Source organism: Taudactylus pleione, unplaced genomic scaffold, assembly GCF_031769625.1.
Source record: "Taudactylus pleione unplaced genomic scaffold, aTauple2 ptg000309l, whole genome shotgun sequence".
Lineage (NCBI taxonomy): Eukaryota > Metazoa > Chordata > Amphibia > Anura > Myobatrachidae > Taudactylus > Taudactylus pleione.
This window is the reverse complement of record NW_028284710.1, coordinates 3,630,652-3,647,614: the sequence shown is the minus strand read 5'-3', so window position 1 is coordinate 3,647,614 and position 16,963 is coordinate 3,630,652. Positions and strand designations below refer to the sequence as shown.

The 16,963-nt window shown below is 38.7% G+C and overlaps 1 protein-coding gene across 1 annotated transcript in view; it reads left to right on the top strand.

Annotated features, from left to right (window-relative positions):
- ADAMTS16 (ADAM metallopeptidase with thrombospondin type 1 motif 16) overlaps positions 1 to 16,963 on the top strand; it is a 337,999-nt gene that overhangs the window by 61,885 nt on the left and 259,151 nt on the right. Inside the window, exon 4 of the mRNA XM_088442271.1 lies at positions 8,771 to 9,062. Coding sequence (XP_088298397.1) covers positions 8,771 to 9,062 — 292 coding nt within the window. The remainder of the gene's footprint in view (positions 1 to 8,770; positions 9,063 to 16,963) is intronic.

Genomic DNA, 16,963 nt, shown 5'->3' with positions numbered 1-16,963 from the left:
AGTTCTCTATCTTGGTTCAGATTCCAGTCCTGAGTCTGACACTTACATTATACTGGGTATTATCTTATCATGACCAGTCTTCATAGCCACAGTGTGACTTTGTCATTCATTGAAACAAATGTGTTACTACAATGGTGGGGAATATGCTACAGAGGAAGACTGAAAAAAGAAATGTGTTACAACAGAGTACAGGTATAAGAGAGAGATTTGACAATATAAAGTTATAGGGGATGTGTTATAGAGGAGATATATGGGAGAAATGTGTAACAACTACGGAGCTTAAGTGAGAAGTGATTGCAATTATAGAGTGGTGATGGGGTTATGGGTATAGAGAAGTTAGGGGGAGATGTACCTAACATTTCGGAGAGCTAAAGTGAAATTGCCCATAGCTACCAATCAGCTTCTAACAGTAATTTTATAGACTGTGCTAGATAAATGATAGCTAGAATCTGATTGATTGCTATGAGAAACCTCCACTTTATCTCTTGAAGGTTTGATACATCTCCCCTTTGTGTTACTTAGATGGGAAGTACAGTAGGAATGTGTTACAATAGAACTATGGTGGGAGGGAAAATGCGTTGCTACAGATATGAGGAGAACATGTTGAAGTGGAAGGATGGTGAAGAAATATGTTGCTACAGAGGGGATGCAGTCAAAAAGCTGGCAGTCGAAATGCTGACCGCCGGCTTCCCGACTGTCAAATCTCGGCAGGGGACTAATGACAGGCATCGAATTCTTGATGCTTGTCATTATATCTACGCCGGGAGCCCGACACCCAGCATTTGAAACGAAGGCAAGCCGGGTTCAGACAGCCGCGGGGGAGGGGGGTTAGGGTTAGGCTAAGGGAAGGGAGGGATAGGGTTAGTCACCCCTGGGGGGAGGTTAGGGTTAGGCACCCCCCCCGAGGGTTAGGATTAGGCTGCGGGGAGGGGGGTTAGGTTTACAAACTTATGGGGGGAGGTTAGGTTTAGACACCCCTAAGGGAGGGTTAGGGATAGTAAAAAACTTACCTTAGCCGGGATCCTACTGTTCTGCTTTCCGGCATCGGTATAACATTCGCCGGGCTAACATCTGGCGGTATTTCATGCCGATCCCCTACAGAGGAGTGGAAATGTGTTAGAGGGAGGATTAGGAAAGAAATTAACGGGGGAAAATTGTGTTTCTAGGGAGAAAAATAACATAGGGTGCTCATGTCCTTTCCAGCCCTACACCCCTGTGGAAACAGCATTTAACAGTATTGACAGGTACAGTATATATTTGCTGCAAATAGGTTCAAGGTTTATGATCTCCTGTAGTATATCCTATATATTTTACATTTAAGTTTTATTACTGCCACTTCAAAAAACTTCAATCTACTAATATGGTGCATGCTGTGCTTTTCCTCACAAATCTTTGAACTGAGGGCCTGATTCAGCAAGGATCTCTATTGCGATTGCAGTAGCAATTGTGCACTCAGTTCTCCTGCGAAAGTATGCTAATTATTTCAATTGCAAAGCACTCTCACTAACAACATGTAGACGCCCACTGCACCTCTTGCACATCCGTAATACTTTGCAATCCAGCCAAAACATCGGTAACTGGCACACCTGCATTTCTCCAACCACCACCCCCCGTCACACCACCCCCAAATGGTACTTCCTGTCAATCACTCTGCGATGGGACTGCATAGTCACTGTGATCACAGACCCGATCGCAGTGCTGCCTTCGCGCATGTGCAATGCGATGAATACGCATTCGCAGTGAGAAACAATTGGCCATCTGCGTATGGTTTAGCAGTTGCAATCCTTGCAGAATCAGGCCCTGAGATGATATGCTTAGACTTTATGAAGAGGTAATTTACAAAGGGCAAACTGGACCCTCCACAGTGTAAATACAGCATTATGGCCCACTCCATGCTTTGTTATGCACAACTGCACCTAAATTTACAGTACATCAAAATTAAAATAGTGTTTTTTTCTGAAAGTGGTGAGTTTTACACAGGTAATTGGGAAGAGTTGGACAAAGTGAAGTGATTCCCATAGAAATATTGTGTCTGTTTGATAGAATAATACAGAACCAAGATTTAATTTTGTGGAGCAAGATTTTAGTAATTCGATTTTAACATTACTGAAGCTCAGACCTGGTAAAGATTGGGATTGTTCCTTTACTTTCTCATAAACACTGTACTTTGGGACTGATTCATTTTTGTATGCTAATTGCGTCACTGCTTCATCTTTGTACAGAGAGGCAATGCAAAATTATGCTAATGCCACCTCCTGTCAGTTTCTGTGATCTGCTGCTGCATCCAAGAACACAGCATTGGATCAACTGCATGAACATCAGCCATCTGAGTATTCCTCGGGTTGCTCAGGATGGCTGTGAAATTCATGCCGATGAGGCCAGTGAAGCTGACATGATCCACTTTTCTGGGACTGATACTTTCTGTAGTATATGGTGGTTACTAATGCTGTCTGTATTATATGGCAGTCACTAATGCTGTCTGTAGTATATGGCAGTCACTAATACTGCCTGTAGTATATGGTGATCAGGTCACTAAAGCGGTGTATAGTGTCTGGCAGTCTCTGATGCTTTCTGTATTATATGGAGGTCACTGATGCTTTTAATATTCTATGGCAGTCACTAATGCTGTCTATATTATTTGGTATTTACTGATGCTTTGGTGATTTCTGTTTTATATGATGGTCATTGCAATGCTCTGTGGTGACTGAGGTAGTGTAGTACAGGCAGCAATAATTACCTTTTAAATCTTGAGACAATGGAGCCTGCATGTACCATTGAAAGTAAAGATACCCCACAACCAGAACATAAATGTAGCAAGTGCTAGCAACTTCCAGTGTAATGTAATGAGTTTGTCCCTCAAACTGCATATATTTCAATCTTTACAATGTAACATCTCTATTCAAACAAGCCAAAGGTTACTACTATCTATTGGGGGGAGGAGCACACTGAGCTGAGTCTTTGCACCAGGTGACAGAAAACCTAGCTTCACCCCAGCTCTGATTATACAAAATACTAAAAACAGTAATTTGTCACTTTGTTATATGAAAAAAATCAAATGTTCTCCCATCATTGATAGCCCAGACACAATAATTGCATTTATTGCAGGACCTTGCAGCCGCCGTTATGGCTTGTATTGATCTACAAGACTTGGACCAAGCTAAAATAGACGCACTGTAGGTAGTTACGGAATGAATATGCGAGAAAAAAGGTCTTATTTAACTCTGGCGTTTCACACCACTCTGCAGCTGTAGTCAAAATAAGGAAAGTAACCTGTTTTTCATATAAATAATGCAGAAAATAGATACTTATAACTACAAAGTGCTCAGTGTATCGACCTTGTGGTCATAAGTATCTATTTTCTGCATCAGTTACAGAATGAAGTTGTTCAACTTCAGATATTTCAGTATTTGAAACCTCAATATTTAAACATATTGTACTGCAGATTATTTTGTATTTTGTAAAGACTAGACATACCTACTACCATAAAATATAAACTTAAACAAAAACATTCACTCTTGCTGTAGTTTCTAAATCTGTGTAGCTGATTTGACATTTGATATTAATACTCTACAATCTGTTCTGACATACCTGTTTAGTAAAAGCTAACACAGTGGTTCCAAAACTGTGTGCGGTGGTACCCTGGGGTGCCTCAGGGCACTTGCAAGGGTGCTACAGGTTGGTGGTCTGGGACCAAATCAAATTATTTATGGTCAATCTTATAGGCAAAACCAGTGAAAGTGGCTGCCAATCAAAAAAAATATGTGTACAAACAGAAGCCCAACCCTGTCCACCACTACATAACTGAACTTTAGGATGCTAGATAAGCACAATTTTCTTAATTTAATATGTATTTTTTAAAATTTCTCAATAAGAAACTTTTGGCCTAGGGGTGCCGGGAAAAAAATGCTGATACTCTAGGGCACCGTGATTCAAAAAAGTTGGAAACAACTGAGAGAACACAGTTAATTCAGAAGAAAATTCCCCTTTCAGTACCATTTATATATGATTCTAAGGAAGCAATCCAGTTAGCTGCGAAAGGGGTGAATTGCTTTTGGAATGGCATAGAAATGCTGGCAACATCATAGCAATTTGCCCCCTTTGCGGCCCAATCTCACCCTGGACTCGCACATTTTTGCTTGCAGCCTTATGGGACTGCAAACAGAAATTTGCGAGTCTGGCGGTACCGTAAGTGCGGCATACAGATGCACTTACTCCCGGATGTGAAAATCTCGCACTTAATTGGATTGACCCCTATGGTTTAATCATTGTTTGAATCACAAGTGGGTACATTGTTCTACTATTAATTTGCAATAAAATAATATGCAGATAATGACATTCAAATCAAGAATTAAGTAACCCACAGTATTATTCATATTATGTAGATGATACTGCACATGTGTAGTAGTGACTCAACATAAGAACAGCTCAAGGGGGAAATTTACTAATATGTGGATAAGGCCATTTGACTTACCATACATTAACTTGATAGTAAAAAAGCTTCTTGCAAACAGTTTGCCTCATCGGTGTGAGTTATAGTTATCTCTCCCCTTACAATCACCTCTTTTTTCCAGTAGGATATTTGTTATTTTTTTCTGGTGGTTTGGCAAAGCATACCTTCATAAATTTAGCACTTTGTATTGTAACATGTAAAATATTGGGATGCTGATGTGTAACCTGTCACTTTGTAAAATGGAAATTTTCCTCAATATATCAACTGTTTGAAATTCTCCATAAAGAATTGCAAAACAACTGTAGTTTAGATTAACCACTATTTCCCTGCAAGTTTCTACTACTACAACTTCAATACCCGATGAATAATTTACCCTGAAATATTGTTTTATGCAGCAATAAATAAAATGTTTCAACATAGAGTCTTGGACTGTTCTTAAGTTAACCAACAAGAATAACCAAATGATTAATAATAATAAAAAAATCCTAACAATATGAAACACACTTTGCAAATACCGTACACTGAGGTTCCATGTGTTGCTTTGTTATAATATTTGATAATCCTTAGCAAAATTGTGGCTCACTTTGTACATAGGGCCTGATTCAGCAGGGCAAGCTAGTGCACTGCTGAACGCAGATTCCCGATGTTTGGGAATCTGCCACAGCGCATGACCTGTTCTGCGCATGTGCAGAACGGGTCTGCAAGGCCACACGTAAACTGGCAACAGGCTGTCAGTGATTCACAGTCTAGTGCCATTTGGGGGCAGGGAGGGAGCGACGACAGCCTCCGTTACCCGAAACAGAGGCGTGTCACCGCTGTTGGGGGGGGGGGGGAAGAGACCAGGATCTCTGTCGGCTGACTGATTTCCTGGCATCTTCCTCTAAACTGCGGTGGCCTGCTGCGTGACCCCATGGGTCACCTTAGCCATCCGATTTTATGCAGTGTATCCGATGCTGCGTTGGACAACGCAGCTCGGATAACTAATGCACAGTAGGCGTGATGCTCCATTATCATATCTGCAAGGATCACAATTGCAAAGCTGCCTACAATATTGTTTTACATTCATTTGTGTTGGTAAAGTGGACCCGTCACCTGCACACTACTGTATGTACTACAATAGAGATTCATGACAGATACATCCACTAGGTATTATTGAGGCACAAACAATGTATCTCAGTCCTGTCCTTAATGATTTGATTAGCCACTTTCTTGTGATTATTAGGGCAGCTCAAATCATGACTGACTTCACAGTCCCAAGAACCAACGCGTTTCGATCTGCTTTTTGAAAAAGATTGCAGGTAAGCAAATCGAAATGCGTTTGTTCTTGGGACTTGCTTTGCACCATTATTTATATTGACACCTTGGATATTTTGGACAATACTTTGGGGATTGATTTTGGTGAAAAACTGTTGGATTTCCAGACTCCAACCACCAGGTCAACATTTTTTTACTATATGGAATTTTGATCATGTTTTATGGTATTTTGGTTTTAATTTTTTTAAATCTGCATATAAGAACTTTATTATTCCAGTTATCACTGTTCTGGAATACATAAGGGGAAGAATAAACCATACATCTTGCTATAGGAATATACAGGAGGACAGGATAAAGATACCTTGATGAGCCTCAAGATGCATCCTTACTTGTAAGTAGGGTACGCATCCTTTTATGGATTACATTTGTCACATTTGTCTCCTAGTCATTGGGGAATAAAATCAAGAGGGAGGAGGAGGACCTAAAGATACCCAGATAGGAATACCCCCCACTTGTCACATTGTGAGTCGGGGTACGGCACCTGTTTTTAGTGAAGGTCTATTTTTTATTGAATTTAGGAAATATTCCCACTAGAAATATTCCTCAAAGGGAATTTTTTGTATTCTTTTCTTTTCGGTACACATGAAAATGGAGTTTTCCAGAAGATTATGATCATCTGTAAAAGAAGGCCATCTACTTCTGAGTAACTGATTTGAGGACTAAGTAGTCTTATTTGTGTTTGAACATTAACATTTCTCATTTTCATATTTTTTATCTTATTATTTATTTTTTCATTGTATATCCAGCGCCATCCTATTCTCAGATTGTTTGGAAAAGTTTCATGTTATATACCTGCATGAAAAAGGGTGGTGCGGGAGCATAGATGAGGCCAACTCAGAATACAGGCAAATATATACATTTATGTATTTATGCACCTGCAGCTGACTTGTGTGTAACTCTGAATCAGGTCTATAATGTTACATTTCTTCAAAACACAAGTGAAGTAAAATAAAAGGTATTTAGTCTCATGTTGTAACCTTTATTGGTAAAATAGTGTTAATAATACTGTAGCATAATTGTAAGATATCTTTTTAAATATTTAATTCATAATGGCTGTTTGTTCTACAGACTTAGGCAGAAGTTTGTGGTTAGTATATTACAGCATTGCTTTAAGGGTGGAGCAAATAATTCATTAAATAGCTGCTTTGTATTGCAGTGTTGGAAGGTATTTTCAGGGAACTGTAGTGCACAACTAAGTGCTTGTCCCAAATGTTATCATCCAAAGTAATAAGGCAGACAACATGGAAGTTAAGGGAACAGTTCCAAGAATGTAGGTCATTGTCTTTATTATCACAAAATTAAGCGGGGGTGGGGGGTTGTGGTATTACAGAGTGGCTGGGGGTTTGCAGGACTGAGTGGGGGGCAGGCATTACAGAACAGGAGGGAGGGTGGTACAGAGCTGGTCAGAGCAGTTGGCAGGCACTGAGGTGTCCTTTTATAAGTGCTTTAAAAAGCAATGCAAGTGTGTCATCATTGTACTGTTGGATGCATTACAGTTGACTAACTAAAAACTAGTACTGGTTGATGTAGTGCATGTCTCTCATATAGCAATATATTGCAGATTTCAATGCATACTGTTGATAGTGACATAACAGGCTGTGCATAATCACTGCAGACATACCTTCCAACTGTCTATCTTCGAGAGGACAGTCCTGAGGTATTCGTAGCTGTTCAAGGGTGTTTTCAGCTCAGGGAGTGGGATAGTGCCAGACCACGAACCCTTTGTGTGCGTGGCACTCACTGCTTGTACTGACTTGTGGCGGGCCAATGTTGGGAGGTATGATAAAAGTAACAATAACCAATATCCTCAAATATCTGTAGCACTTTAGCTTTAGTTATTAGCCTTATGTATAGTCATTTTACAGTATTTGTAGATTTTTTTTTTACTTATTTGGGTCTTTCCTTTTCATTTTCAAAATGGATCAACTAGTTTAAATATGCTTTGAATGCACAGTGGTAAGTCAATATTATAAATTTATGCTTTGAATTTATACTTTGACTTTATACTGTCACATACCCACTTTGCTTTCAGAAATAGCATCAAAATGACTTTAATCAATCCAGAATGAATTGCCTGAGAAACAGCACATGATGCACTTATTGATCGTTGTAATTATTTAGTAACGTTACAACTACTGTCAAATATTTTGTGTCATTTCACCAAGATATTCAACATCACGTGTTTGATATGTTACCTCTTAATTTAACAGGAAAAGATGTTCTATGCAGCTGTTTTTATGGTAGTATTAATTTCATAGCATTGGCATTGGGCCTCTAGCTCGGTAACTAAGTATAGATGGCACATCATATTCTGCAGTAAATCAATCTTGGTCATTTAAATAAACAAATTAAATAACTCAATCTAATGATGTCCTGATTCCTTTACTATGAGTAATAGACAGTAGAGCATAATGCCAGGACCTCCCTAAAATGAATGCAGGACAAGCTAAAGTTTTAACTACACAAAGTGATGCTAGGTTTCTGACATGCTGCTGACCGGGACTGTGATAGGCATGGATTGTGTAGTATGCACACAGCACACTATATATCTGGAACTTAACAGTTCTCAACTTGCACTACACTTAAAGCTATAACCATTTTGTTACTATGTTAATGCTCCATTATCAAATCTCAGATGTTCAGGTGAAATAATTAATGAGCCTGTGGAATTCCACTGGTTTAACATACTGTAAAGCCAATGCTATATTTTAGCCAGAGAAAAATAGTATCACTTCTAAAGTCATGAATACTTGCATTTTACTTGAACTTTGAATCAAAATATATTTTGTGATTATTTTCACTTTTACACTAAATTAGAGTATTATTATGTATCTAACAATTAATGGATTAAAAGCTTGCTAAATACAAGTCTGAAGTTATGTTTGTTTTTTAACTTTGTTGAGACACAAAAGCTGCCCAAGATTGCCTTGATTTTACTCATTGGTGGGTCTCCCTTGTAGCTTCATATGGTTGTAATATATTTATATATGTGTTTTCTCTTTCTAGTCTGGTTTAATAAGGACAAAGGAAGCTGATTATTTCCTGAAACCACTGCCTGCGCATATAGCACTCAAACACAATTACTCTACTTCAGATGGTCATCAGCCCCATGTTCTATACAAGCGATCTATCGAGAGACAAATGTACAATGATGATCTAGCTCTAGCTGACAACCAGCCTGACCTGGAAAATGAAAACTGGCTGTACCAGGATAGACTGTTTCATCCAGGCCACCAAAAGACAGATTACATACATGAAAGAGCTGAGAAAAAACACTACTGTGGAAGGCGCAAGAAATGTATGTAAGGAATTTTTTATTTTTATTTCAGTTAGCAGAACAATCAGTTATATAATTGAAAGTGATATACAGTACTTTGTAGTATTTATGCATAATGTGATATCATGTCAGTTTTGCGCAGATGACATCTAGCTTTGCCGATCTGTTGCCCCTGGCTGCTGGCAGGTCATGTTTAGTTATAGTTCAACAAAAGTTAGAGTTCACAATGATTACCTCTGCTGTATAACATCTCCTACTGTACTTGTATGTACATTTAAGAAGAGTAAGGAAACTGGTGATTTTTGTGTACTATTACATAAACACAAAACCGTTGGCAGACATGTATTTAATAGGGATAACTACCATTACTTAGATATATTCATTTTGAGATCAAGTATTAAGCAGACTGCTCTTAACCCTTCCACAAAACAGGAAACCTAAAAATTGGGTTACTAATACATTAACTGGACATATGAGGAATGTCCTACTTTCTATAGTGCCTGAACTATTACACATTCCCTCATTGTGCTTTGACAGGCCAGACACACAGTTTGACAGTTTGAGTTTTCTAAATGTGTAATGGGCCAAGCTCCTGTGTGCTGTCAGTGACATATCATGGTTATGATATACTATTATAGACAAGAACAGTGCTGCTACTTGGAGAACTTGTTGAGACATTTGCTTTCTTTTTATAAACAGTACTGGAAAATCATAGAATCTGATTGATTACTATTGTTTACAGCATTTTTATCCTGTTTTAATGAATGCCTCTAATATATTTAATTAATATGCATTATTACCATGGGGAACAGTATGTGAAGATATATTTATTTTGTGACAAAATTGTTAGTTCTGATTTATAAAAATAAATCATATGTAGAATGTTATATACACATAGACACATACCAGTATAGCATGATATCCTATGATCTTATATGCCCCACTTTAGAATAGGATACTATAAGTGATCCAAGTTAATATGGTCAGGATTTAAAAGATATACTTATAAAATATTACATATACTTTTGGCATATTGTAGTCTATTAGAACTAGAGATGAGTGGTTAGGTTTTGGCTCAGATCTTCCCACCAAGTTTAAATCTCGGAACAAGGCAAATGTCATCTTTCACAGACCTCTCTGCCAATATGTTCATGACAGATGACGTTTTGCCTCGTTCCATGATTCAAACTTAGCTGGAAGATCTGAGCCAAACTTCTGCATGTCTCTAATTAGAACTAATACATTTCACCATAACCACTGGGGTTAGCTATTATTTTGTGAGTTGTGCATAAACAGATTGTTGGTAAAGGGCTTTTAGTTAAAATATTAAGTTCATGTGAGGGTGATTGTCCAATGTCCACAACTGTAAATGTTGTTGTAACATTTTTTCACTTGTATTTGGTTTAGTCGACAGGGTCACCCAATACTGGTATTTGGTGTTTCTTTATGTAGTCCTCCTTTTGGGGGTGCCCCTCTCGAATCATCTTTTTTTGTCTAGCAGAGGGGAGTCCACCAAAGGTCAGCTCTCGAAAACCAGCAAATACTAATTGATTTGATGACTATTCTCTTAACTTCAAGAATGTGATCACAGCATATTTAGTATAATCCTCAATGTAAAACTTTATTATGACAACTATGAAATAAAGAGGGTAATTATTTCTTGAAGAAATATTGGATAGGAATAAACACTACACTTAATATTATGCTACACCAATTCAGTAAAAATTAAACTCTGCAATACTTTACATTGTGTTAACCTTTAAATTACATCACTCCTCTGTCTGCTTTAAATAATAAATGAATCCCTACATTATCAACCCAGTTACTAACTAAATTAATATAACATGACCCTCTCCCTAAAGCAACATTCAACTAATTTCCAACCTCATTCATGCAATCCAATCACTCTTTATAAATAGTTGTTGGGTGTTGTCTATAAATCATTGATACACATTTGGTGATACCAATTCATGTTTGCTACATGCTTGAGGATGAGTAAAGTCTCTCTTCTTCCTTAAATTCCTATTAATTAAATTCTGTAACATTTGCCAGGTTCTGTATTATATTAAAATCTGCAATCAAACAATAATAAAGCTAGTAGGTATCATTTTGGATACTAGTTGTAAATATCTGTACTTTGGGCTCCATTTAATATGGACATTTACTGCTGGAGGCATATTTTGTTTACTATCGCAATGATACTAATGAAGATCCCATCAGCATTTAATAAGACACAGCGAGGTCCAAGGACATCCACCTCCTTGCGACTTCATCTGCTCTGTTGCTGGCAGCCTATCGCTGCTAGTGACAGATGTGACGTTCATCTGCAAGTTGCTCTTCCACCTGGTGGGTACAAAGCGAAGCCTGGAAGGGTCCTTTTACAGTATGTTTGTGTGATGGCTTTTTCTTACAGCAAGTGCAGGTACAGAAAGTAAAAACAGTGGGTAACAAGTAGCAACACATATACAGTAGCTAGTTTCTCCTAGAAGGCTAGATAACATACCTATTTGTAGTTAAATTTCAGTGGAGCAGCCACACCTTTTTTCCACACCAAGTTCCATTTACAGTATCTGTTGCGCACAGATATACAAGTGTCACATATCAAATTAATCGGCACAGTCTCCTGGCTCATCCTAATCGAAGTCCAACACTACAAGAGTTGCACTGGACCTGACTGCTCACTCACTCCAGGCATATTGTGCTTCATGGCATATTGAGGCTCGATGATCAAGGACACAAATGTAAATGAAAATATCACTGATAAAATATTACTCATCTGTGCTACGAGATATCCTGCATTGCCACCTATCGCAGCGACAAAGGATCTGCGCAGCAATTCACAGATGTGTCCTCATACATTTAGCCTCATTGCGCATTAAACAACCATTCTAGTTGCGCCATGCCATGACTCTGTAGCACCGAGCGTCTTTTTGTGTTATTTTACACTTCAAATACGTCTTATTTACACAGTGATGCTGATTAAAATGATATGCAGCATGCCTATATTCTATGTGCAGGTGCATCTGAATGTGCTGACACTGTAATGTAGCATTTCGCATGCAGATATAACCGCAGTTGCACACAAAATACAGCCATGCCACATATCATTTTGATCAACAGAAGCTGCTTGTGCATCCTATTTGCATGTGAAGGGGAAGCGCTCACGCGTTATATGTAAAGCGACTTGTAGCACACGGCGGGTAGATGTATGTGGACACATTTGATAGAAAGAGATTCACTGGAGAGGTGTTACAGTATCTCACCCCCTGGTAATATTTGTCCAGTCTATATTACATTATACATGTACTGATATAATACATAACGGTATTGCGAATGCAAGAGATCTAAAAAAATGTAAGGATCTGATTACAAGTGGGGTGTGTATGCGCAAGTACATCTTGAGGTAGCGTCGTGACTGAAAAGTAAGCATAGCCTCATCCTCAGATGATGTTACAGTAGGGATGCAATCGGGAAGCCAGCTGACATTATACCGACAGCTGACTTCCCGACTGTCATATCCCGGCGAGGATGAAATGACCGGCATCTAGATGTAGACGCCGCTCATTTCACCGATGCCGGGAGACCAGCGCCCGGCATCTCAATCGAAGGGATGCCAGGCACTGCGAGCGGACAGCCTCAGGGGGGGAGGCTTAGGTTTTGGGCTCCCAGGCGGGACTTGGGGTTAGGCACCCCCCCGGGAGGTTAGGGTTAGGCTAGGGTGAGGGAGGGTTAGGGTTAGGCACCCCCGGGTGGAGGTTAGAGTTAGGCACCCCCCGGGGGACTTAGGTTTAGGCAGCGGGGAAGGGGGGGTTAGGTTTAAGCACTTAGAGGGGGGATTAGGGTTAGGCACTTGGGAGGGAGGTTAGGCTTAGGCATCCCTAAGGGTGGGTTACGGTTAGGGGGGTAGGTTAGGTTAGTTCATACTTACCTGGGGACAATCGGGATTTCCAGCGCTACCGCTGCCGGGATCTGTTCCACTGTCAGCCTGACGCTGGCGCGAATCGAACTGCCGGCCTTGCGGCCGGCGGTATTACATCGATTCCGTTACAGTATGTGTATTCAGAAAAGCAAGTAAGTAGCCTTCATGCTTATTACGGAGAGATACCAAAGGTGCCTCTAGAGAGATCTCTGACATCTCCATGGCTTGCCCAATTATTTAGAGATGAGTGGATTGGTTTTGCTGAAAACTAAACACACACAAAATTTGGGTTTCTGAGTCAAACAGAGTCTCCACTCAGGTCACTTTGGGGTTCCTAGTAGAACTGAGTCCTGACTCTGGTCTTCTTCCAAGTTTAGAACTCGGACCTAAAATCCAGATTTCACATATTTTGAATTGCATTTAAGTCCTTCCCTAGTGATTTCAGATGCTGTGAGGTGGTCGAAACTATTGGAAATGAATGTTATTGATGTTAATAATATTAAAGGAACAGCTATAGCTGTTTATATAAATTTTAAAGACAACCAAAGCCCAAACCGAACCAAAACAATTCAGGGTGGTTTTGCAAAAAACAAATAACGGGGGTCCATGCACTTTTAATACATTTTTGAGAAGCTATAATAATTTGCCCCATTTTTTGTGTCTATTTGCATATGAACAATTTTCTTTAGAAAACATCAGGTACACATGAGGAAGATGAGGGCTGTCTCATTTTCCATATTACAGGATTCAGTGTGAGGTTGAAAAAAATAATTTTTTCAAAAGATAAAGAATATACATCTGTCTGGATGCAGTCTAAAGGGCTGATCAAATCTGCTACAATTAGTCGAGATTTTTGCTCATTTGCTTATTCCACAATTTCCAAATATTGAGCCCAAAATGTTTCCAAAATAAATATAAAACATTTCTACATTTGTTTTTGGTTAGTAAGGTAATTTACAGGTGTGGGATGACTGGTAAATAAAAATGTTAATTAATAACTGCAAATATATTGGGAAGTGTCACACTAAAATTTTACAGGGTCGACACCTTTGTGGCTGACTGATTAGAATGCGAAAGTCAGATGAGTGGATCAATGTTTATCTCATAAGAAGTCAGTAAAATCATATGCTTCATTAGCTTGAAATGCAGAACATATTTTGTTCAGCTAAATATCTCATCTATGAAATGCTGTTTTTTGTTTGTTTTCCTTCTCCCAAGACAGATTTTTGGAGGTATGAAAGACATTTTTCCTTTTTTAAAAATTAGCAGTTTTATTAAAGCTTATGTGGTATCCAGGGTCATGAAAACTGGAGTTGTCCTCATTTTCAACGGGTTTGGTACAAAAGATGTACAGAAATTATACAATGTCTAGATAGACAACAGATGTTAGATGGGCAATAGATTGACAGGGACAAGAGAACAACATGGATGAAGGTCAACAGGTGGTACAAAAATGGTTGAAACAAAAATGGTGGACACTTTTTTTTTTTTCTTCTAACCCTATCCCTCCCCTTGGTGCCTAACCCTAACACTCTATGCTGGTGCCTAACCCTAACCGTTGGGGTAAGTGCTGAACCATAACCTTCCAGTAAGTGTCTAACCCTAATCCAAATTAAAAAAACAAAAACTTATGTTGACCATTTTTTGTTGACTTTTTGTCCCTGTCGACCTTCATCCATGTCGACCTTTTCTGTGTCAACCTCTTGTCCCTGTTGACCTTTTGTCCCTGTTGATCTATTTCCTGTCTAACATCTGCTGTCTGTCTTGATGTGTCGACCTTTTTACTATATATCTATTGACTGGAACCCATTTCAACACCTGTGCCTAAACCTATACAAAAAAAGATAAGTTACTTCTAGTCTGCTGCCATTGTCTATCTAATGCATAGTGGTTCCCAAACTTTTGTGAATCACTGCACCTTAGTTCATCAGCATTGTTTTCATGGCACCTCGAAGCCAAAAGTTTGATATTGAGAAATTCAGAAAAAAATGTAGTAAAGTGAAGTAAATTGTGCTTACCTGTCATCCTTAGGTTTGGTTATATAGTGGTGGTGGACAAATTTGCACTTCTGTTTGTCCACATATATACATGACCATAAAGAATTTGATTTGGTGCTGGACCACCAGCCTGAGGCACCCCTGCAAGTGTACCAAGGCACCCCAGGGTGCTGTGGCGCACAGTTTGGGAACCACTGGCATAGACTGTTCATGATTCTATAAGTTCCAGTGGCATAAACACCATCTCCCCAAACTTTCGGGGGATTTGAGGGTACACATAATAAGCTGTGATAACTACAGATGGATGCAGACCACTGTGTTTTGGTTTTGATTTTGGTTATGACAAAACCACCATTAAGTGTTTTGGTTTTGAATTTCTTTAAAAATGAATAAAAACAGGCTACAGTATTATTAGCATCAATAACTTTAATTTCTAGTCCATTTTAACTACCTCACAGGTCACAAAATTGTTTGCAACAATATTGTCCAAAGGCTGCAGTAAGCTGGCTGGCTAGAGTAAGCAACAGATAAATGGCCCAAACACATGGCACTTTAAAATAATATAGCGCATCTTTGAAATATAGTGGCACAGCAATGGCAGAGAGGATGGCAATGTAATAGTATACGACCAGATTGAATGTTTTAATTAATCAATACTTAATAGCTTAGTATAATATAAAAAATAATACATTATAAATCACAGACCTCATGCCAATAGAAATTGATAATTGTATAAAGTGATGATTAATAATTTAATAACAAACTTCCCATGTTCAATGAAATCAAATCATACAGATACAAGTTATAAGCTACAGATATAAGAACATCAACACCTGTGACAAGTGGCTGTCCAGATCAAGAAGTATACTGCTCCTCTAGAGGAGAGTTGAGACTGCTGGAGCTGATACTTCAACAGCTACTATAGGGTAAGAAAGCTGAATGGAACAACTAGGACATTCTGGACGTCAATTAGGGGGAATATAAAAGAGAGTCTCATTACCAGAGGGAACTTATTAGTATTTCTATAAATTTAGTTTGGCTGAGATAATCCACTGACTTACACATATTCATATTGTCACCATAACTATTCACATTAATTTTATGGAAGCATAGTGGTGATAATCGCTTGAGACTTTTCAGAATTTTGCTTTGAATTAATATAATTTTGATTGGGGGCCAAACACTCCAGTGAAGTACAGTAATATATGCTGCCTGTCAAACACACACAATCTTGACATAACGCATAATAAAAAAGTGTTGCACGATGGAATTGTCCTTGAGCCCTTCCACCCACCTTTTATGTTGTATATAAAAAAAGACATGTACAGTTTACCAAACCAAACACTTCTGCTAATGAAACTGTCTCTCTTGTGGCTGAAGTACATGATTTGTTTGGGCCCCCACAAAATAAAACATCTTGGTGGTTTAGTTAGACCAAGCTACCAATGGGCTTAAGGCTAACAGTGTTAATCATCCTCACAGTTGGAAGATGTCATCATCCCCATCATCACCCTCATCACTGTTGTTGTATAATCATCACAAAATATTAGCTTATCCTCAATGGAGGACACCATTGTTTGTTGTAAACTAAGGTCTTGAATTTGTAGTTCATGTTGATGAACATCCTCTTTTTTTTTTTTTACAAAGTTTTTGGTAAGTATCCTCCTATGCCGATCACTTACAAGGTTCCTAAACACTCTTTTTGAGTACACACTGGAGTGTGGGCAGCTTAAGTACACCAAAGCTAGTTTGTACAAGGAACTACGATTGCATTTTTTCCTAGTATTCAAAGGAACTGTGTGAGATGTTAATTTCTACATTATCATTAAAGTAATCCTCCACCATTATACTTACTATATCGGATTGAGTCAGGGTAGATGTGTCAATATATCATAATGTTTAAATCTGTTGCACTGAGTTGACTCATCATCACCAGTGGGTCTTTTGGAAAGGTCATTTTTTTCCTGGCAGCAGCATTTGCAGGAGAAACTGAAGCAGGAGATGTG